The 22,474-nt window shown below is 33.8% G+C and overlaps 1 protein-coding gene across 1 annotated transcript in view; it reads left to right on the top strand.

Moving 5' to 3' along the window:
• LOC102881152 (ras-associated and pleckstrin homology domains-containing protein 1) overlaps nt 1–22,474 on the top strand; it is a 67,422-nt gene that overhangs the window by 29,631 nt on the left and 15,317 nt on the right. The window contains exons 3-6 of the mRNA XM_025039459.1: nt 6–111; nt 904–1,412; nt 11,659–11,739; nt 16,262–16,336. Of these exons, the coding sequence (XP_024895227.1) occupies nt 6–111; nt 904–1,412; nt 11,659–11,739; nt 16,262–16,336 (771 nt within the window). The remainder of the gene's footprint in view (nt 1–5; nt 112–903; nt 1,413–11,658; nt 11,740–16,261; nt 16,337–22,474) is intronic.

Raw genomic sequence — 22,474 nt, 5'->3', positions numbered from 1 at the left:
TAAAGAGTTTGGATTCTGACAAGCCTATGGAACCAGTGAAAAGATCTCCTCTTCGCCAGGAAACAAACATGGCCAATTTCTCTTATCGCTTCTCCATATACAACTTGAATGGTAAGATGTAATTGGAAATAAAATATAAAATAGTATACTAAGTTATATAATGTGGAAACAATGCAGCTACAATTCCAGATAGCTCAACATAAAAACAATTTGCATGACTTGACTGAGTTCTTATATATCTTGATTTGTGCATTTTATTACTAATTCAAATGATCACCAAAAAAAATCAAACTGGAATGTAACTAAAATAGTTTTCGAGTTGGGTTATTAATAATTGACAGAGAATATACTCAGATGGAACCCTACAGCAAACTTAATTTCACTGTTGTATTTTTACTGGAATAAAGTCCAGTGAAGTTACTTCTTAGTAATTTTTAAATCAGCGCCTCTGGCCTTTATTTAATGTCTTCTACCTAGTCAACTTTATAGTATTTGGATTTGACATTCCAGTCTGTAAATTTTCAGGTCTTATATTTCTCTTTATGCCTTCAACTCTTTAGGTAACATCTCTACCATATTAACAACTTAGAGCTTCTGGTAAAAAGTTACATAGGAGATGTGGTTAAAACCATGGAACGATTTTTGCATTACTTTTACCTTTTAACTCATAATTCTTCTCTAATTACTATAAATCTTAAAAGATAGACTATTTGCTTCTAAGTATTTTTCTTAGAATGTAAAACAAACCAAAAACTGTTAGAAATACTGAATTTGAGAGGCTTTAGGCTCAATAGGATGAATTTTTTTGCTTCTTCCCCTATGTTCAGAAACTGATTTATAATAGAATGTATTTATTTCTAATTCAGTGTGTTCTGGAAACATTACATATGTTGTTTATTGCAGAAGCTCTGAATCAGGGAGAAACTGTGGATCTAGATGCTCTAATGGCCGATCTTTGCTCGATAGAGCGGGAGCTCAGCAGTATCGGTGCAGGAAATAGTAAGCGTCAAATCACAGAAACAAAAGCCACTCAGAAATTACCTCCTAGCCGACAAACATCAAAACATGGCACCATGAAAGGATTGTCTTCTTCGTCCAATAGGATAACTAAACCATCACATGCTAACTACTCCTTGGATGACATCACTGCACAGTTAGAACAGGCTTCCTTAAGCATGGATGAGGCTGCTCAGCAATCTATACAAGAAGAAGATACTAAGCCTTTAGGAACTAATCAGCACAGAAGAACGGCATCAGCGGGCACAGTGAGTGATGCTGAAGTACGCTCTATTAGTAACTCCTCTCGTTCCAGCATCACTTCCGCAGCCTCCAGCATGGACTCTTTGGATATTGATAAAGTAACACGCCCTCAAGAACTGGACTTGACACATCAGGGGCAGCCAATTACTGAGGTAAGTAGATGGAACTTTTTTCCCTGGTATTTTAGTTATTAGAATAGGAAATGATATTTTTAAAATGTAGTTTTAAATAACTTATTTCTTCTACATTTAAAATTTGTCTAGCATACCTCTGAGCTAAGCTTAAAATCAGACAACAAAAGGAATATATTACCAGATATGGCAATGTCACAAAGATGATTATGAAGAGATTCAGTTTCTTCTTTTTTATTCTTGTGACTATTTAAAGTCTTTGAACTAATGTTAGTTATTTCACATGACTAAAAATCTTGAAATGTGGTTTATATTTGATAACATTTTGCAGTTATAGCTATTAAGCTAACAGTTGCTTAATTTATGTTTATTATAAAACAACAACTTAAGAAAAAGACTCATATTTCCCTTGTAGTACTCCAAGATTCTAGTTTTCAGGGTTTACTCCATTTTATTATCAAAGAGTTGGCATGGTGTAGAGGAAAGAGCTATTGGGCTTGGAATCAGAAAACTTGGTTCCAAGTGTTTTCTTTGACATTCACTACTTGTAGGACCTAAATGAATTATTCAACCTCTGTGAAAATCAATTTCTCATTAGTAAGATGGAGCTAATAGTACATGGTCTACCTTCCTTGTATGGAGGTTCAGAGAATTGAAAGTGATGAACATGAACAGATTTTTAAAAGATCCAGTTTTTCTGGATGTGATCAGGTGAGGGTAACAAATGGATTTGCTATAAAATAGGTTTAGCGAAAGCTGAGTTTCTTGAAGATGAGTTTTTTATTGAGTTTTTTCCCATCAAGGAGAAGGCAGTTTTGTTATAGAGTAACAAGAAAAAGGAAAATCAACGATATGATGCCCTTTAATGCAGAGTAAAATAATCTATTTCTGAATAATCGAAAGGTAAAATCTTGTAAAACATTATTTAAGGAATTGCATAGAAATTTAAAACTCATACCTATTACTTGACATTATTGATTTTCCCCCCATTGATTTAATTTATTAAATTAATTTGTCAGTAACTCTTGGTACTTACCCATTTACTTAGCTTTGTTTTAGGTACTGTGGAACTCAAAGGAAGCATGAATCATAATGGTTTGGAGATAAACTTGAGTTTTATTGCTTTAAAGAAAGCAAATTATAATCAGTCTAAAGAATAAACATTTATTTAAAATTAAACTTATCAAAGTGGTATATATTCCATAGAGAACTTAAAAACCGATTTCTGCTTTATGCCTTGGGATTACATTTAGCACCAGCTACTTAATATGTGCCATTTATGTCTTTTAGATTTACTTATTGGGATATGAGCAGTATTTTATTAGGGATATACTTTTTTGTTTTTTCTGTGTTTTGTATGTTGATATTCCTTCCTTCCAGTCAGATTATTTTTAGTTGGGTCAAGATGCATGAGACCAGGTTATGAACTAATTATCGAGGATCTGTGTGTGTGTATTTTCATCTCTTAAATATACTTGTTATGAAAGTTCAAACAAAAGAGCGAGAAAGTAAAAAGTGAAAAGTCCTCTCAGCTAATACTTCACATAGTATCTAGTGGTATCCATGGGTAACGTTACCAGTGTTCAGTGGGTATTATGCTTAATGTAAAACTTTAATATAAGGTTTGGTGAGTAAACCAGAAATAAACAAGGAAAGGAGTTAAGGTCTTCTCTGTGCAGCCTGTTCTTTTGCCTTGCCCAGGTGGGTAGAAAATGGTTTAACTGGAAATGTTTCTATATACTTTTTTCTGGATATAGTCTGTTTTGATTCAAATGAAGAATACTGAGGAAGTTTTAGATCCCAAACCCATATGTCAAATTGTCCCTACACTCAAATACAATAAAAAAATATATATTTCAACTTTGCACGCATGGAGTTTAAAGGGTCAGATTGTTCTATGAGACTTGTTACAGAAAAGTCTGCCATACACATGCCGTATTCTCCCAGAGGTAAGCACTTTCTGCCCTTTTAGCTGATTCTTAGGGTATTTACCCTCATATCATTAAATCTATACTTATATCACCATTCTTTCATTTTCTTTTTTTTTCAGTTGTATCTGTTGTCTACCAACTTCTCACTCTGGGAGATTAGGAGAAAGTGCTCTTAGACAGCTACCCTCACTCTTCCCCTCCTATTCCCCCATCCTCCCAATATGTTTTGGCTGGGTTACTACTGTTCAGTATTTATACTATCATGACTATATACTTGCAGTTTACTGTTAAACTCTACATACTTTTGTTACAGTTTGCTTTTCCTGGAATTAATAATTTTCTTTAGATTTAAAATATATATGTATGTATGTATTTCATATGTTTATCACTATTTCAAGTCCAAACTTGCCCCCAGTTGATTAAATCTATTGTTTCAAACAAAATTACTGTTCTGTTAATTTCATCTTTTTAAAATTCTTTTCTGTCTTTTGGAATCTTTACTCTAAGATCATTCTTAGGTCTTTTCTCTCATTTGGGTGAACTTTCCCAAAGACTGTTCTTCCAATCACCTGCCTAGAAGACATATGCCTGGCTGCCAGTGCTTTAGCAGCCCATTTGGGAAAGAAGGCTTGAGATGTGGGATGGTCCTCAGTGTTCAGTATGTGATCTTCCATTTAATCCTTCTGGGTCAGGGTTTCTCAACCATCAGCTTATTGACATTTAGGGCTAGATAATTCTTTGTTGTGGGGAGCTATCCTGTGTATTATAGGATGTTTAGTAGCATCCCTGTCATCTACCCCCTAGGTGCCAGTAGTATACACACCCCCCTCCACTTGTGACAACTAGAAATATCTGCAGACATTGCTACATGTTCCCTGTAAGGCAAAATTGCCCCGGTTTAGAATCACTGCTATAAGTACAGAGTTAATAGCAAGTCTGAGCCCTTTTTCTTCATGGGAAATGACCTTAGGTTTTTCCCCGCTGGAATTCATTTCCTAGAAACTTAATAAATATTGAATGTTTTCAGGTAATAATATTTATTGTAAATTGACCCCAAATTGGTAAGTGCATATGGACCAGGAAGATGGTGAGTGAACTTTAGAAGCCCATGAAAAGACACAGAGCATGACTTCCTGGTGTGTAGTGTGTAATTCTTGTAAGTGAATATGAACGCATCTCTTGAGAGGCCTTGGAACCTACACTCATTGGTTGTTATACTGTACTTCTGGTTCCTGTGGAGCAGAAAGTTTTTCTAAGCCAGGGTGATTTTTGTACTTACCCCAAATGTTCTCTTTCTCTTAAAATGTTTGGCTCAAAAAAGACTCCTGGTGGGCTGAATAGATATCTTTTGAAGATAGCATGTCTCATGCTATCATGCTATCTTTGTCTTTCTATATAGAACTAAGTAAACCTAGTGTCAAGCTATGGTCTTTTGGGTCCGATGAGTGAATATCAATCTGAACCTGAGACCATTGCTGGTGGGCAAATAAAGGAAGGAATCTGGGCATTAACTCTGTTCTTAAATATGCTTTCAACCAATCTTCCTGCTTTTAGGCCCACCTTCACTTCTGCCACTTCTGGAGCCTTTTGGGATTATATAGAGTAAATTGGAGTGTTCCTCTGCTTTTCTCCAGTGCTGGCTTAGCATTCAGCTTTTCTTGGGCCTGCTCAGTTGGTTACCACTCAGCCATATGCTTTCTAGCTTCCAAAATTTTGCTGTATCTTATGAGTTTGTCTTTTTAAAAAAAAAGACAAACCAGACAACAAAACTGTTCATTTTAGTCTTTGTTTTAGTGGCTTTGGGGGAAGGGGTGGAGCTACCTCATTGGCCATTCACAGTCTCCTCTCATGTCTACAATCTCTAAACTTGGAATGTCTAAGGTACAGGCCTCAGATTACCTTTCTATCTATAGCTGCTCCTTTTGTGATCTTATGCAGCGTCAGCTCCCAAATCTTAATATCTCTATTTACTTAAGACATAATCCCCAACACACACACACACACACACACACACACACACACACATTTTCATCTCTCTAAAATGGTCCTCAACTGGGAGCTGTTTTTGTCTCCCAGGGAACATTCAGCAATGTCTGGAGACATATTTGGTTGTCAGTGATAGAGGGGTACTTGCTACTGCATGTAGTGGGCAGAGGCCAGAGGTGCTGCTAAACTCCTAGAATGTACAGGACAGACCCCACAGTGAGGAATTATCTGACCCGAAGTGGTGCCAAGGTTGAGAAACCATGTTCTAATATCAGTTGGCATCTATCACTCACCGTCAGCAAAGTGGCAATTACACTATGTTCTGCTGACAGTTTCTGATAAAGATCAAACAAGTACCAGCATTAAATCATCTTAGATTTAATGAAATACAGGATTTTCAGCCAGCATGCCCCCTGAACTCTAGGCTTATACACCTTACCTCTAATCAGCATCTATCTCTATTTGGGTGTATAATAGGCAGTTCAAATTTAAATGGTGTATAACTGAAGCTCTGATTTTTTTTTTCTCTCAAACTTACTCCTCCTACAGTCTTCTCCATTTCAGTTAATGGCTATTCCATCCTTCCAGTTTATCAAGTAAAATCTTTCACATCTTTATTTCTTTTTCTTTTTATCCACCCCACCCGTCCCCCACCCCCACTGCCCCCACAATCCAGAGGCAGATTCTGTTGCCTTTCTCTTCAGAATATATTCAGAATTCTCACCCCCTCAACTGCTACAGAGCCAAGAACATCTTGATGTAGATTTTTGCAGTAGCCTCCCACTGCTCTTCTTGTGTTCACCTTACCCTTAAGCCTGTCATCCACACAACACCCAGAATGGTCCTATTGAAATGCAAGTCGGTTCTTGTTCTTCTTTTCAAACCTAAAGGCTTTATATCTGTCAAAATCCCTACAGTGGCCTACATGGCCTTAAGGAATCTGCTTTCCCATTACGTCTGCCCCTGTTTTTCTTTCTACCCTCCCTCCTTTACTCTGTCAGCCATATTGCCTCCTAGTTGTTCTTTGCCAGAAGTCAGAGTTTATCACAGAGCCTTTTCACTTGTCCCTTGCCTGAACGCCTTTCCCCACAATAGACCCCCTCACTGCCTTCAAGGATTTACTCAAATATCACTTTCTCAGTGAGGCCTTCTTTGATCACCCTATTTGGAAATTGAACTCCTCCTCTTCTGCCTTGTGGTTACTTTTTATCTCTCTTTTCTTCTTGATATTTCTCTTTATTTTATCACCATTTAACATACTGTATAATTTACTTTTTTAATTCTGCTCATCTATCTCCTCCCACTTGAATATAAGCTCTGTGAGGAAAGGGACTTAAAAAATTTTTCTTTTGATTCCTGATGTATCCTTAGCACCTAGAACATTATTTGATTCATAAGCACTCAGATATTTGAATGAACAAATATATGCATGTATTCAATCCATCTCGTCTTATCAGCAGTTATTTTCTTTCAAAATGGTAGATGGAATGCCACAAGTGAACATGTGAAAACTCTGCAAAGTGAAACTTGTTTTATACAACTAGATTCTTTAGAGGCAGAAATTATACCTAAAGAAGCCAAGGACAGAATAATTACTTTCAGCTAAAGTTTAGTGACATAAATACCAGTTAGAAAAATAATTTTGATATTGGTTCCATTTTTCATCTTGGGGGCAAGGACAATCAAACTGTCCATCTAAAAATAAAATAATATCGTGGCTTATCTTTCTGCCTCTGTGCTCTCTGAAAACCAACAGGGATAGGCACAGTACAATTTCACATCAGAAAGAATATGTCTTTTTTCTCTGAGTTCTCTTTCTTGACTCTTACTGAAATTCTGTGCTCCCAGACACTTCATATATGTTATCTCATTTAAGCCTTCCACTGTCGCTTTGGTAGGGACATTATTCCAAGGAAGAGATTAAGTAGGTCAAATAACTGAGGAATCTATTTGAATGCAAAACTACACATTTGCCTCCCAGATTTTATCAATATCTTAAAATAAAGTGAAGCTGATTGTTAAAAATTATTCCAGAATGTTAAAGAATGTTTTAGCATTAAAAATATTTTGCATGGATAAACATAAAAGTGAATTATAGAAAATTTCAATATTCTTATGAAACCCATCAGTAATGTTCATTTGCTAAGTTTTTAGAATCAGAACTCATTGTACTTGAAATAAATTCTAATAAGGGACCTTTTATATCTTAACCAATGTGAAATAAATGTTGCAGCCTGTGGAATTTTTATTCACATTAACTGATAAAACAATACTTTTCAATAATTCAGCAGTTTGCAAGTTTAAATGACATTTGGATATTATAAGTTTTATATGAAATGGGATTTACTAATAAGGTTAATTTTAAAATACGCTTTTATATTTATTTTCTGTTGGGATTTAAACTTTAATGATTCCTCTGAATTTGGAATTTTATTCATGAAAATGTATTTTTAAAATGAAAATGCTTTTAAAAGCTTTTACTGTAGTTTATGGCAGATTTGAAAGGTTTTGCTGAATCTTAGGAATACTTGATTATAAATATTATGATAGGAAAATACTTCTCACTATCTCAGCTTCTAAAACTTTTGAATGTTGTAATTTTGAATGTTTTCCTCATATGTATAGGAATTTTTTATTAAATGAAATCTTTCATGGATATACTGTTACTAACTTGTGACAATGCAACAACATATCATAGCTTCAGTGCAATTCCTCTCCACTTCCTTCATGTTTCAAAACTATTTCAAGAATTAATGTGTGCAGAAATTTTGAGGTATTGGAAAGAAAAGAAGTATTGGAAATTTTGAGGTATTGGAAAGAAAACCCCACTGGCATTGAAGTCCATTGAATTATTCTTAGCAAACAACCTTTTGTTCTGGAGTAGTATTAATTGGGTGAGAAGCACAGGGCTTTTGAAACCTTTGAGGCCTACATATCTAAAAAATTGGGGTTATTAATTTCTCAATTATTGCAGCTACATTTCTCTTAAAATTCTAATGACCATGTTGCTACATCTCACAGAAATTTATTCACATGTACCAACTTGGTGTTTAATTACAGATGTCACTGGCCTAGCCTAGTGAAGTTAATGGCGGAAGGAATAGGTATTAGATGAAAGAAGAGCTGTAGATTTGGCGAAAGCCAAACACTTTTCAAACATATTATTACTGCAATTAACTCTGGCGTATATTTCAATTCTTATTTTGTGTATTTCTTAGAAGTCCATGCAATTCTTCTTCTCTGAAGAGGTAAAAAAGCATCTTTATTTGGTTTTAGATCTGTTTTGTTTTTCTTTTCTGTTTTATGTTGTGTTGTGGAGGGCTGGTAAAGACCTCTTTTTGGACAAGAATAGAAATATATCCATCCTTTTAAAATTAACAGGAACTATAAAATATAAAAAATAATTTTAAACGCATTCAAGTATATGCTGGCTGTATAATGGCCAGTAAAAAGAGAGGAATAAAGCAAAGAAGGGAGAAATAGAAAACAATTGCAGCAACTACGTTGAGTGCTGATTCTGTGTTAGGCATTGTGCTTCAATATATTACATGTCATAGGTAATATACTGAAACTGAACAGTGCTATTGAATAGACTTCATTACCTCTATTTTACAATGGAAGGAACTAAGGCAGAGAGTGACTAATTTTTCCAAGGACTTGAACCTAGACAGTCTGATCGTAGAGCTCATACTGTACCACCATGCTGCTTCATCACAGAATTGAAGGAGAATCATGACAAGGCTAGACTGGCCAGTGCTCTCAGATCCAGGCGGAGAGACAGAACTACATGGGCTGGAGAAAAAAGGCAAAAAGATTTATGTGGTAACATCTCCATCTTGTGGCAGTTTAGTATATTCCTGAATGTATTGTTCAAATTTAACAATTCTAGCTGTAATCTAAATGAATTGAGGCTTAAATAAAATTTAGATGAGGGCTGAATTCTAATTCTAATATAATTCTAATCCTAACAACCTTTGGAGATGAATGCTATTATTACTGCATTTTACACACGAGGAAACAGGTTAAATAATAAGCCTAGATTCGCATTACCAGTAAATGGCTGAGCGAGGGCTACAACCGAAGCATTCCAGCCTCAGAGTCTGCATTCCTAATCATCATGCTATGCTTGTTTTTAATATTTGTGAAAAGCATATACACATGTCAATAAAAGATGAATGTGAATCTGCTTTATGGAACCACTGTCGTATGTTCAAAGAAATCTCAATTTCTTTTTTTAGTTGTAATTTAAAGCATTAGCAATAAACGGAAGTATTTTATTTTGTAACCATGACTTTGGTACAAAGCCATTTTGGTGCACAGCCATCTTGATTTATGGTTTGGCTCTTGTGATCAGATCAATGCTTTTCTATATACCACTACCACCACTCTGCCCAAGATTCTGACTCATAAATGGTACTTCGTTTTAAGATGTTATAGATTCTGCTTTAAAAAGTAGTGATCCATAACTAACTTTATAGAGATTTGTGGAGTTTTTAAGAGGTCGATGGAGATTTTGATAGCTTTATAACAAACGAAAGTTTTTGGAAATGAGAATGTTTAGAGGAAAACTTATGTGGAGAATTGATTCTCAATTTTCATTTTTATTATGTGATTTGAGCATAGCTTTTAGATTTAAAGTAGTGATGAAGAGTAGGTAAAAATTAGATTTGGGGGAGATACTTTTTTTTGTAGGAAAGTATTTAAATATTTTGTGGAAATACATCCTAATTGACATTAAACAAACTATATCATTCCATAATCTCTTCATCTTTATTAATGTAATAACATTTAATCTTTGTTTGTATATGTAATTTTCTATTGTTTTTGTCACTGCGTACATATATTAATTTTTGATAAGGCTATGTTGAATTTTAATAACTAATATTCCATCATATTGTAAAATTAACATGGTACATAGTCATCTCTTTTTGAACATGTTAGATTTAGATTTTTTTGAAAAAATTAGCCAATAAACATTTAGAAATATGGGAGCTTGTGTGAGAATCTGGAGAGAATAGATTTTTAAAAACTTTATTTTGAAATGTCAGTAAAAAATCTTGAAAGAATAGTACAAAGAACTATTACTTAGATTCACTAATTTTTAACATTTTGCCACATTTACTTTATCGTTCCTTTTATACATGCATTTTTCCTGAACTATATGAGAGTTAATTGCATTTATTATGACCTTTAGAAAATGTAATGAGAAAATGTAGAGGACGGAATGCAAAACAGTCTTGATCTGGACAAGCATGTGGCATGAAGGCCAAGAAAAAATAGTTATTCATATGTTCCATAAATAGTTGAGTGCCCAGGCACTGCACTGGGCTGTAAGGGATAAAACTGTACACATAATACACAGTGTCCTAATGAGGTTATAAATTATCATATAAGGAGAGGGATGTTAATAGACAGCCAAACAAGCAATTTCAGAACAGTGAGGTTCGTACTATGATAGGAAAGACAGAAAACCTTGATTAAAAGGTCATTGATGATTTTGAGAATGAGTTACAGAACGCACTAACAACTCAAAGGATAAAGATTTTGGAGAAGAAAGATGTATGCTAGATTGTAGGGAATTAAGGGATAAGTGGAGAAAGTACAGTATAGCTGAACTGAGGGAATTTGATAGTGAAAAGGAGAAAATGATAGTTTGAAAAGAGGAGAGTACCCTCAAAGAATTGATTATCTTTCTGTCCTTCCCACCACCAATAAGCTAGACTAGTTAAGTAGAGTTTGAGATATTAGAAGGGGAATGAGTAGGATCTAGGATGTGCTTAGCTTTGGATGGAGAAAAAAGCATATATGCTTATATAGAACTGGAGAGAAAGATGAGAATTGGGTATAGTTATAGGATACATTTTGGTGATGAAGATCCTCATGATAGATAAATGTGATTTACTTAGTAATGGAAGGAAGTGAAGTCATAGGAAGAGGTGGAAGAGTGAAATTAGAAGCTTGAAGAACTTGGAAACGACTTGGAACAAGCTTAGAGGGAATGACTTAGGGAGTGAGAGAAAAAGGTAGAGTACTGTCAAACAGCAGTCAGAGCCCAGTTAACGTTCAGAAACAGGAACTGGTAATGGACATTTTTCTGCATGGTTCTCCCATAAAGCGCTACTACTGTCCAGAAGCAGAGAGAGGCTATCCTTAAATTATCAAGGATTAAGGTCATCTGATTCTTACCTTTTTTATTTTTGCATACTATAATGAAAGGTGCATGCAACTTTTCATTATCATTTTGTTTCAACTATTCATTTCAATGATCTTTTCTCTTCCTGCATGATAATGAGAACTGCCCTTTTCCACCTCCTTTACCTATCATTTTCTTCCTTCCTGCATTTTCACAGCATGCTATTTCTCTGAGATGTCCCAGCAAGCAGGCCAAGCGTCATATTGACTTCACAGAAGAACAGGCTGAGCTGACACCTGTAAGTTCTGTAAACATGTCCATAGGACTACTTAAATATCAATGAAGAGAAATGCATTCTTTAAAGCTTATGATGATTAAACTTTGTCATGTACCTCAGTTTTTCAAATAAAAGTTAAACCAAGCTTAAAAACAAATGAGCAAAAGCAGATGAGCAACTGTATGATATAGTACCATTGAATAGTAACACTCATGGTGAGATTATATAGGTGGTAGCATATCTAATATATAGAAGTCTTGTTTTGGAACCTGAAACCATATACTTTATTCTTTATTCTGAAGCTAGAGACTTTCGTATTTCTTAAGATATTAACAAATTTAGCTTTTTTTTCAGAATGGAGATATCAAGTAAAATGACTCTTCTGCACTGATGCTTAACTGAAAACCTAATTTCTTAAAAAATGTATCCTTGGTCACTGGATGCTTCAAAGCAGTGCTGTTTCACATGGCAGCCACTAACCATATATGGCTATTAAATACTTGAAATCTGGCTAATCCAAATCGAGATATACAGTAAAGATAAAACATACACTGGATTTCGAAGATAGTATAAAAAATGTAGAATATCTTATTAATATTTTTTGTATTACTATTGAAATTATATTGTAGATATTTTCAGTTAAATAAGATACTAATATTAGCTTTTTCACCATTTTCTTTTTACTTTAAAAAAAAGTCACTAGAAAATTTTAATTACATCTGTGGCTTGTATTATATTTACATTGGTCAGTGCTGATTTAGAGTCATCTGTGAAGCATTAAAAAAAAAAGACCAAATCCCTGACCCTGACCCAGCTAAATCAGATTCCCTCTAACTCTCTCTGCTTCCTTTCTTTCCCCTTCTCCTTTCCTTCCAATCCTTTAAAAATACAGTAGTAACCCAGTAAATTGATTTCACAACCCACTAACGGGTTATTTATCCTGCATAGTGAGGAACACTTCTCCAACCTCACCTCCGTCTCCTCCCCTACACTTCCATAGCAAGTGTAAGCATCAACCACATTTACTATCTGAAATATTTTTAAACAATCTTTATTAATGAAACTCTGTGGAATTCCTTCATTTCACGTCTTCATTAATTTAATGGTATTTAGTTCCTAATACTGTTAAAGGAATTTTAAATTTCTCCTGTCATTTACTTGCATGTGACAGAGTGCAGTCTGATGCTGCCAATTTTGATATTGGCAACTCTCACTTCAAGCTAGGTTTCCATTGGTGAAATGATTTTCTAACGTAACAAATGACTCCGTAAATTCTGAACAAAAGGAAGTACAGGCTTCCCTCAATTTATTTTATATGGTAAATAGCCTTCCTAGAAGAGTCATTGAATCTTAGAATTATGCATAAGTACATTCTGTTTCTATGTAAAATGGAATTAGGTTATACGCTTAGATTGTTGTAAACAGAATTGCCCATCTCTAATTTTCATATAAGGACATTAAAAATTCAGGTGTGATGCAAGACTTTGTTATTATGTGACATTGTTCCATGCTTTCAGGGCATCTAGCATTTCTGACTTCCCTCGCAATAAATACCAGTAACGCCCTCCTCCTCTTAATTGTGACAACACAAAATATCCTGTTTGTTTGTTTGTTTTTGAAATGTCTCCTTGAAGGGCAACACCACCCCCTTTGAGAACAGGTGGTATCTCTGTTTACTCTGTCTCAACCCCCCACCCCATGCCCAGCTGCTTCTTATCCTCCAGGACTCTAAGCTGTTTCAGAAGTACTTTTATTGAGCTCCTAATTTTGGGTTAGATACTCCACTTCCTACTTGTTCCCGTACCACTTAACACACTATATTGTATTTATCAGTTCTCTCTCTGTTAGACTCTAAACTTTGTGAGAGTAAGAAATGCCTATCTTGGTCATCTTTGCATCTCCACCTGGCATGGTTACAGGCTCAAAGTTTAAACCTAATAAATAGTTGAATAAATGAAAGAAAGGGAAAAAGAGAGAAAGAAAATGGCTAGTAAACCGGTGAAATGGATTAAGAATAAGTCGCTGACTTTGTGTTGTTAGTGGTGAATGAAAATATAAGAAAGCCCCATTTAAATGAAGCTAAATGCATTTTTGTTACCAGTAATATGTACCAAGATTGAAGGCTGATTTAATGACATGCCCAAACCACACTTTTACTTTTCTCAGTCTTCCACATGTACATAACTCTCATCTCTTTTGAACCTTTCTTCAGTAACCAGCTCTCCCTCCATCCCTACCCCACTTTCTGAAGAATTCTAGAGCAATGTAGGACTGGCACCAGTAGGGGAAGATAGGTTTAAGGCATTTTTTTTAAGAGAGGGTTTTGCTGCTTCTGGTTTCTAGATTTTCTTTTTTCTTTTTCTTTTTCTGCTACAAATACCTGTAGCTTAGATAAAGGGGACATGAAGTCCTAGTCTCCTGCCCTGCTAGTGAGTAAGCAATGAATATCTATATGACTGTACTAACACAAAGTAATTTGAGATCATTTCCACCTATTGTTTGCAGTCTCATTTTTTAGATGTGGCATATTTTTAGATCACAAACCATATGAATATCCTATTTTTATTTCAAGTTATTTAAACCTTTTAATATTTTTAAATGGATAACTTCCACTCTAGAGTCTTCAAATAGATATTATTGTTTCTTACTGATCAGAGTATAGATTTTTTTTTAGTGAAGTCTTGAGGTGATTTGAGTGTGAGAACTGATTAAGTAAATCTTGTTTAAGATTTTTTTTAAGTTGAAACTTAAATTTAAGGTCTGGAGTTACATTTGTTAAATAATAGTTTTTGGTAACCTGAAGCAGATTTTTTAAATTTGAAATATAATTATCTAAGTATAGATATTCTCATTTTGGGGATCTTTTTCTTAGTAACCTTTATAAGTAAGATAAATAGGAGTAGTTTTTCAAGACATTTTCTATGTGTTTTACATAATTGTGCAAGAATACATTTTTTCCCATTACATGCAAATAACAAAATTGAATGGGAATAAGAGCAATAAAAGTTATAATTGCTCTTTTTAAATGTCATTCCCAATGTTCTCCCTCATCTTATCTGATTGTTAACCTCAAATTAATTGAATTTTCAGAAATTTCTGCTTTCCTAGAGTCTTTATGGATGAGCCAACTAATCTTTCCCTTCAGAAGAATTATACCATATAGGTAAATGATGACCTTGAGATAATTGTCTCTGTTCTTATTATTGTTTGACCATGTTAGTGCTGTTCTTGATGAATATGTCCAATTTTTTTAACCTTAGGTTTCTTTCTTTGTTTTTGTTTTTGTTTTTTTAGGAGTTGAAAGGGGTAGGTATGCTTGTAAGGATCATCTGGAATTAAAACAAAACTAAACATATAGGCAATGAAATAACATATAGCAAACCTAACTCAACATAGTATAGATATGAGTAAATGTTAAATTAATAGTATTTTCTGTAACGATTTCTAATCTTGTAGTATTTTATTTGTGACAGTGAACTTTATGAGAGTGGGTACTGCTCTGGTATTTACTTACATAAATTAAAAGAATTTGTTTCTCAAGAATAACTTTATGTAAAGTTAGATTTATAAACTATAACATTGTAGAATATTTTCTATAATTGCATTCAGTTGTGCCATGTATTGTTTTAAATGGCGGATAGTAACTACAGAACATTAAAAAATAAATAACTTATTCAGTATTATTTAGGGATAGGCAACTATGAATTACATGTATATCAAAACAGCTATAATTTATATTACAGGAGTTTAAATACAAATTGTATAAACTTACAATGTGTCGCTATAAAGTTATTAAGGAAGAAAAGGTTATTAAGGGGCTTTGTTATTCACAGTCAGTTTTATGAAAATATAATTGCTTGAATTTATTTAACCAATTTAAGGAAGCAACACTTCTTGGTATTTTGTTCATATCATTCATTTGCCATGCAAAGTTCTTTACTATGTAATGTAATTCTATTAGTATTCTGATATGATGAATGAATTAATAAAATTTTACTGAAAATAGGTGCTATCCATTAGGCAAAATATGGACATTTTTCCTCTTGGTGTGGCTATCATCAAATTGATCAGAAACACAGAAGTTTAAAAAATGATATAATCTTATTCTGTTTTCATAAGACTCTACTATTTAAAGCTATGTAGGTCTTGTGTAGGCTTTACAAGAGGAAGGAAAATGTTTAGTCATTGGTCTTCGACACCTATTTATTTGTGCTGTGTGCCTAGTACTCATAAACACTGCCCTGGAAAACAAACTGGCTCTGATCTTTGCAGTGTATGATCCATTTTCTCAAAATGAGAGATCAGCAGGAGTCGGCTACAACATACTTAACTGACATAGATGGGTTGTGTGCCTACCCCTCTTTTTCTTTCTTTCTTTTTCTTTTTTTTTTTTTATTTTATTTTGGACACATTTCAGTGAGTTTAGGGAAAAATATGAGATTAATAATAGAGAATCATTCTTGCTTTGTCTACTTTATGTTTTACACATAAAACCTCCACTGACTTCTTTTGCCTTTTTTTGTTTTCTCTCTTTCTGCACAAGCACTCCTATCTGGACAGGGAAACCTCCCTTCTTCTGAGAAACATTGCAGGAAAACCTTCTCATTTGCTGACCAAGGTGATACTTCTTCTTTCCACCTGTATGTAAATATTTATTGCCTTGAAGGTAGAATATAATTTGTTTTTGATTGTGCTGTCAGATTTATCAGATTATGCTTTCTTATTTCAGCACTTTTGTCCTTATAGAGGTATTTTTTCTCATACCGAAGGTAATTATTTACTGATCTTAATGACTATCAGAAAATACTGAGAGAAAAAAATATTTTCAGTATTTTTTCACTAGCTTTTAACTTTTATAAATACTGGACAGTCTTCCCAAGTATGTTGCACTTTTTCTAGTTTAACATTGTATTTTACTTTAAAAATCTAAAAATCATTGCTTTAGTTTTAACTTTTACTACTAATGGTTATCCATTCCGTGAGGTTTTTTTTTTTTTTTTTGCAAACCTTGTTTTCTAATTCTTATTTATATTGTCAACATTGCCATTAAAACATTTATTTATATAAACAGAATCTTACTTTACAGTAGCTTAATCAAATTGGAAGAGAAGGTTGCAATTTTAATTTCTCAGACCTCTTCTTTTAAATGGTTTGAATCAGTCCAGCTAGATTTTTATTGGGCTGGTATTTTACATCAATTTAAAGTCTTTCGGCCATTGTCATCATTAACTAAGGGTAACAGAATAAGGAATCTATTGAATAGCTTTCTATCTCTTTTCAAGTGTTTATTTCACTATCTTATTTAAATAGTATTAAATTCAAGAATGTCAGACTTGGTTATAGACAGTTTCTGAAGACTATACATAGTAATTATAGTAACCTTATAAACTTGTGAAAGAAGATGATAAAGCTAAAATTAAAATCTCTGTGAAGAACAGCTCAAAGAGAAGACCTAAGAGTCAGCAGTGAAACCCTTTCCCTTGCTTGAGTTTCTCTCTTTAAAGTAGATGTAAGAATGGTGTAGAAGAAGCAGCTTAAAGATCAGGGAAAATTAGAATTCTAAGCAGATAATAGACATGTACTTATAACCATAGCAAAGTTCTTGCCTTATCCTCTGCTCTTCCTTCTCTGTTTACTCTTTCTCTACCTGAAAGTCACACTCATAGCTTCAACTAGCATCTCTGTTCTAGATCAGATCTCTTTGCCTGAGAGCAACGCATTTCCATATTGCTCAGGCTTTTCATAGATTAACAGCATTTACCAGCACCCCCAATACTGCAGGTGTTTAGCTTCCTTACTCACATTCTCCCTGGGACCTCACAATTTATATCCATTTTCTTTTGGTATTTGTATTTCTGTTCAGAATGTTGCCATTCTCCCAGGTGCCTAGGTTTGAGCCTTCTACCATTCTTGGTGCCTTTCTTTTTCACTTAACTATCTCTAAGCTCTAAAGAAGCATGTCATAATCTGCAGGATTTATTGAGTTCCCCTACCCATTTCATTCCTATTGCCACCACCATAAAACAGGTTCTTATCTCTTACCAGAGCCACTACACTTGTCTCTTTATTCTTGCCTGTCCCTCCTCGAGTGCATTTTGTATACTGCTCACAGATTAAGTATAACATTTTACCATTTCCATTGTTTATTTATTCAACAGATATTTGTTCAATTGTGTACTGTGCTAGGTGTTGGGATATAACATTGTATAAAATGGACATATTCCCCCGCCTTCAGGGACTCACAGTTTACTTATGAAGATAGGTTGAGAAAACATTAACAAGCAAGCATGTAGACAAATTCTAAATCATGTTAAGTGCTATGAAGGAAACAAAACAATACTGGGGAGAGGTTAGGGCTACATTTTCTTTCAGTGGTAAGATCAGACAAGGCCTTTCTAAGAGGTGACATTCTAAAGCTTGAAGGATGAAAAGAAACCATATTTTTTTTCCAATTAAAGTTGACATTTAGTATTATTTTATATTAGTTACAGTTGTACAGCACAGTGATTTGACATTTATATAATTTATGAAGTGATTACCCCCAGTTATTCTGGTACCCACCTGGCACTATACATATTTATTACAGTATTATTGACTGTATGCCCTATGCTGTGACTATTTTGTAACTAAAATTTGTACTTCTAGATCCCTTCACCTGTAAAGAACCCACTTTAAGAGTGAAGGGAAATGTTCCATATATATGGGCCCAGGGAGAAAAGAGCTTGGTATGTTTGAGAAGCTGAAGAAAGACTATGTTACTAGAGCCACAATAGCTGAATGAAAACATGAATATCTTGATTTGGGTTTGGAGGCATAGGCAGGAACCAAATCATTCAAGGCATGCTAAGGAGTTTGTATTTTTTTCTAAATGCGGTGGGAAACTATTGAAGAGAATAACTCATCCATTCAACAAATATTCACAGAATACCTACTATGTGCCAGACAGTTATTTACAGCCCAATATGGCAGTGAACAAAACAAAGTTTGTTCCACAAGGAAAGTTGTGCTTTTCTAGTTTTGGATAAATGCAGTCTGTAACTAATCTGTGCCCAAGAGACAGTGACACCAGCTGTAGTGTCAGAGCCATCTCTGCTTAGATCATTTCTTCTTCCATCACCCAAGTGGTGGCATTACTGGTGTATATAGCCAATAGCTGACTCTAGCTACCTCCTAGATACTGCCCTGCTTACATACAACAAGAAATTTGAGCAGAAATGTGACCTTCTGATCTAATAATGCATATTTGTCAGTCCTTACTCCTTTACCCTGCTTTATTTTTTTTTTCCCTCATAGGACTTACCACTAATTGACTTATCACATATCTCTTTTTTATTGTTTTGTCTTTCTTATTAATGTAAGCTCAATGAGAGCAGAAACTCTGTGTACCTTGCACTCAAGCCCAAGCCTGCAGTTTCAGTGAACAGCTGCCAAATAAAAGAATGGTCCTTTAGTGGCCATCAAGTTTTCAAGAACTGCTGTAATGTTGACCACCATTTTCTTTGCTTCAGAGAAGTTATAAAAATGTTGTTATATTACTGAAAGTCTTATTTTTGACAAGAAGTTTTTATTTGCTGCTATCCTAAGAATTTGTGTTAATAACCCTTAGGACAAAAGGGACTGTGACATTGTAGTGGAAAGAGCAAATAGTTAATTACTTGGTAACTACTTGTATAATCTTAGACTAGTTTTTCTGGGCCTTAATCAGGACAATGGATGGAATAATAATATTGGCCTTGCATTATTGAGAATTAAATAAGACAGTATGTGTAACTTGCCAATTAGTGTGTAACAAGTTTTAAGGTGTTTGGTTAATGTTCTCTTCTCAGTGAGAGTATCAATTTTATGATTTCTTCAAGGGAAGTAAACATGATGTTACTATTTGGCTCTGAGCAGTTTTATAGAATAGACCATTTCATGGGTATTAAATTGTTTATCACTCCAAGTCTTCTTTGAATTCCTTTAATTTACATAACTTTTTTATTGTCGTAATCTGTGAAATAAGCTAGATTCCAAAGAAATTGCTAACTACTCTTTAGCCCCTCAGTTTCAATCAGATTTGTTCTGAACCCACAAAGCCGTAATAATATCTTAGTTGAAGGAATTCCCTAGCCATCTCTTAGCAACTGTAACTCTTTCTCTAAGTATACTGAGTTTTACACTGAAGAGAATGTCCTAACACTTTGTAACGACAGCATTGGCTTTCATTGAATCATAAGATCTTCACCGAGTTTTTGTCCTTTATGTAAATTTGAGGAGGCTTGGAATTTGATAGTTATTGATAGCCGTACAGGAGTATTTCTGTAGAAAATAGGTTGTCTCTTGCTCTTTTAAAAGAAGGGGTAAGAGAGAAAGTTAAGTTGTTAGGCATGAGATATCTTTTACGTTTATTTAAGATGATTGTGGAACAAACAGCGTGAAGAAAGGGCTAGTCAAAAGATAAGGGACAGAAGACTTAAGTTCAGAGTTTGTCATCTTTAACAAAAAGAAAAAAAACGAGGTGAATAAAGCTTTGTTCTTTATATTAAACTTGGTGTACAGACATTAAACATAGATTTTCATTGCCTTTTAAAATAAACTATCAGATGCCTCCTAAGTATGTAATCTAAATATATCAGCAAAGATTTATTGATCTTTCCTGTAATGCACAATATTCTTTCCTTTTAGCACTGAATAGTAGTTCATTCTCTATATGCAGTACAATTTTATCCATTCACCTGCTGAAGGATATCTTGGTGGCTTACAAGTTTTGGCATATTATAAATAAAGTTGCCGTAAACATCTACGTGCAGGTTTTTGGGAGGAGGTAGGTTTTCAGCTCATTTGGGTAGATAAGGAGCATGATTGCTGGGATCATATCATAAGAGAATGTTTAGTTTTATAAGAAACTACCAAACTGTTCCAAAGTGCCTGTACCATTTTGCATTACTACCAGCAATGAATGAGCGTTCCTGTTGCTGCACATCTTCAGCATAAGGTGTTTTCTGTGTTTTTGATTCTATCCATTCTAATACATGTGTAGTGATAATCTCATTGTTTTAATTTGCGGTTCTCTAATGACATATGATATTGAGCATTTTTCCATAGTCTTATTTGATATTTGTGTATCTTCGATGAGTTGTCTGTTCAGCTTTTTTGCCCATTTTTAAATTGGGTTTGTTCATTTTCTTGTTGAGTTTTAAGAGTTCTTTGTATATTTTGGATAATAGTCTTTTATCAGATACGTCTGATAAATATTTTACAAATATTTTTTTTCTAGTCTATGGCTTGTCTTCTCATTCTTTTGAATATATATATTTTTTAGCCTAATGTTTCATGGCTTTCAGGACATCTTCTATTTTAACTTGTGCAGATTAATTATAATATAAAAGAATTTGGCTTTTTAGAAGTTCATGTTTATATTTCAAACATACAAAGTATTGGTTCTACATATCAGTTTTTCCTCATTAGACTTTGAGATTTAAATTAATAGTAGCTTAGTTTTCTCATTTTAAACCTACCTTAAAAAGAAAAAAAATCTTATGTTAAAATATATAGTCGATATATTTTATAATTCTGTTAATTTGCATAAAGGGAGATCGGATGATTTTATCTTTTAATCAAATGAATATATCTATAATAGTCTAAGAATCAAGTCTTATCTTACCCTTCTCCATTGTTAAAATAAAGTTCTTTGTTCTCTGTCTAATTGGGTTTACAGATCTTATTTCCAGACCTTGGTTATTATGTTAATTCACTGGCTCCTTTCATTCAAAAGGATCAGATTTCTGACAAACAAGCCCACTATCTTCCCTAACTACTGTTTTCTTCTGTGTTCCACAGAGTAGTGAATACTAAGCTTGAAATGAGGGGGGAGATAGCCTAGACTATGAAATAGAGAAGCAGTTCAGAAACAAGAAAGCCAACAGAATTTAGGAGAACAGTGAATAAATCTATTTAATAAATTGAATTTTTGCTTTTGTTTTTTTGCCCTGAAAGCTTTAGGTTTTTAATGAAAAAGAACACGTGGATTGTGGTTTTTAATCACAACCCAGAGCAGATAAAGTTTGGCTGATATAATTAGTTTTTTTTTTCTTTTTTTATTTAAGTCTTATATTAAAGGAATATGTAAGATGACAGTTTATATTTTTCTTAGATATTTTCCAGAGAATTCAGAAGTTTAGAATTAGAAAGTAATCCTTTTTAAGCAGAGGTTTACTTAAATGAGTTTTTTTCAACTGGAATTTAATGCTACAGTGTACTATGGCCTATTGCTGGAAAGTACAAGTAAGTACCGGTATTATAAAACTGTATGTTATTTTAGGAAAAAATAGACAAATAGTTTAAGTATAGTTTTAGTTCTTGATAATTTTATTACGACTTGTTTAAATTTTATAAAGTAGAATTTACTAGAAATTAAAATTTGGAAAATTATATTTGACATTAAAAAAAATTTATCAATGAGTTAATAGAAACACATTTGAGTTTACTGATGAGACACTGATTATATTGTATGATTTTCCAAAGTAGAGTAAAACCTAGAATATAATGTAGCCTTCTCTATTCATATTGGTATATTAATGAAGACGAACCTACATTTTTTATTAAAGATTTATTATACGGTTGCAAAGAAATTGATACTGGGTTTGTTTTGTTTTTGATTTTGCTATTTTTATGATGGTACATGTTCAGTGTAACAGAACACAACATTAATATGCAGAAGATTGCCCCTGCTTTGGAGGGAGTATAAATTCAGAGTCAGGGACTGTGCAGGTGTAAC

The sequence above is a fragment of the Pteropus alecto genome, unplaced genomic scaffold, assembly GCF_000325575.1.
Source record: "Pteropus alecto unplaced genomic scaffold, ASM32557v1 scaffold3, whole genome shotgun sequence".
NCBI classification, from domain to species: Eukaryota; Metazoa; Chordata; class Mammalia; order Chiroptera; family Pteropodidae; genus Pteropus; species Pteropus alecto.
Note: the sequence above shows the minus strand (reverse complement) of the source record. Positions and strands in the feature narration are given on the sequence as shown.